Consider the following 1,204-nt stretch of genomic DNA (forward strand, 5'->3'; position numbering starts at 1 on the left):
CCAGCCAGCCAGTCCCAGCCAGCCAGCCAGCAGCCCGGCATGTGGCGGCACGGCATTACAAGCTCAGGGGCCTTATGACCTCGTCGCTTGCTGCCTAACCCTAAGAATAATGAGTCATTCAGCCCCCGATTCGTAAAAACACACACACACACACATACAGAGACCCTGCGTCGGGCGTATCGGTCTATCCTTGGCATCAGCTTCACTCGTTCGTTTTTGGTGGTTCGTCTTTTCCCAGTCCCCCCCTCCCGACCCCTCTGTGGCTCGCACCTCCCAGGGCGCCGTCCCCCCCCCCTCCGCCGTGCCGGCCGGTACCGGATTCAACACGACCCGGGTCACAGCCCCCATACCCCCATACCCCCTTCCAAAAGCAAAGAGAGACACGGACACACACACATATATATACACACAGGGCCCCCGTAGATTCCTCCCCCACCCCTTCCCCTCCCCTTCCCTTCCCCTCCCCCTCCGGGCAGTCCTCACCGCTCCAGAACCCGGATTGTTCGTACAGGTAGACTGCGGACCTCCGCTGTGGTGCCCGTGTCCAGCCGGGGGAACCACCGGACCTGTGTGTGTGTATGTATGTATATATGTATGTGTGTGTATGGAACAGGGGGATAACATCTTCACCCGTGGCCGCTGCACCCTGCCTTCCCCGGTATTTCGGGGCACCCTCATCCAGTCACCCTGGTCAACTTCTCAGTGGATCGCTCAGGTTCCGCACCCACCACCAGCACCCAACGGAATCTGCCGGATCGACGGCGGCCCAACTCCGTTCCTGATCAGAATGAATCAAATTAAATCTATCAGTGTAAGACTTGCATGGGCTGAGAAGATTCACAGCAATGACACCCAACTAACAACGACCAATAAACAACCCGCAACTACCTCGCTTTCTCCTTTCAAGCCCCCAAGCCTCTCACTTCGTCCTCCTCCTGCGGTAATAACGGCCAACCAACCTAACTGTTTATCTTCCGTGTACTCAGTTCGCCGGCACGATAATCCCCCCTCTTGCGTACGCCTTACCCAACCAACTACCCAACCAACTACCCAACCAACCAACTAACCACATCCAACGGTCTGGAAGCGGATACACGAACAACTTTCACTCACTTCAGAAAGAAAGCACCAACACGAAACCCGCCGTGCACGCACACAGCCATACACATACTCTCCTCCCCTCCCTCCTACCCCTATACCCCCA

General features: G+C 57.0%; 1 protein-coding gene across 1 annotated transcript in view; it reads right to left on the reverse strand.

The window, feature by feature from the left end:
* VOLCADRAFT_92030 (uncharacterized protein) overlaps positions 1-1,204 on the reverse strand; it is a gene marked incomplete at both ends in the record, with an annotated part of 15,607 nt that overhangs the window by 6,994 nt on the left and 7,409 nt on the right. Inside the window, one exon of the mRNA XM_002951533.1 lies at positions 484-566. Coding sequence (XP_002951579.1) covers positions 484-566 — 83 coding nt within the window. The remainder of the gene's footprint in view (positions 1-483; positions 567-1,204) is intronic.

Source organism: Volvox carteri (assembly GCF_000143455.1).
Source record: "Volvox carteri f. nagariensis unplaced genomic scaffold VOLCAscaffold_24, whole genome shotgun sequence".
In the NCBI taxonomy this organism is placed as follows: Eukaryota; Viridiplantae; Chlorophyta; class Chlorophyceae; order Chlamydomonadales; family Volvocaceae; genus Volvox; species Volvox carteri.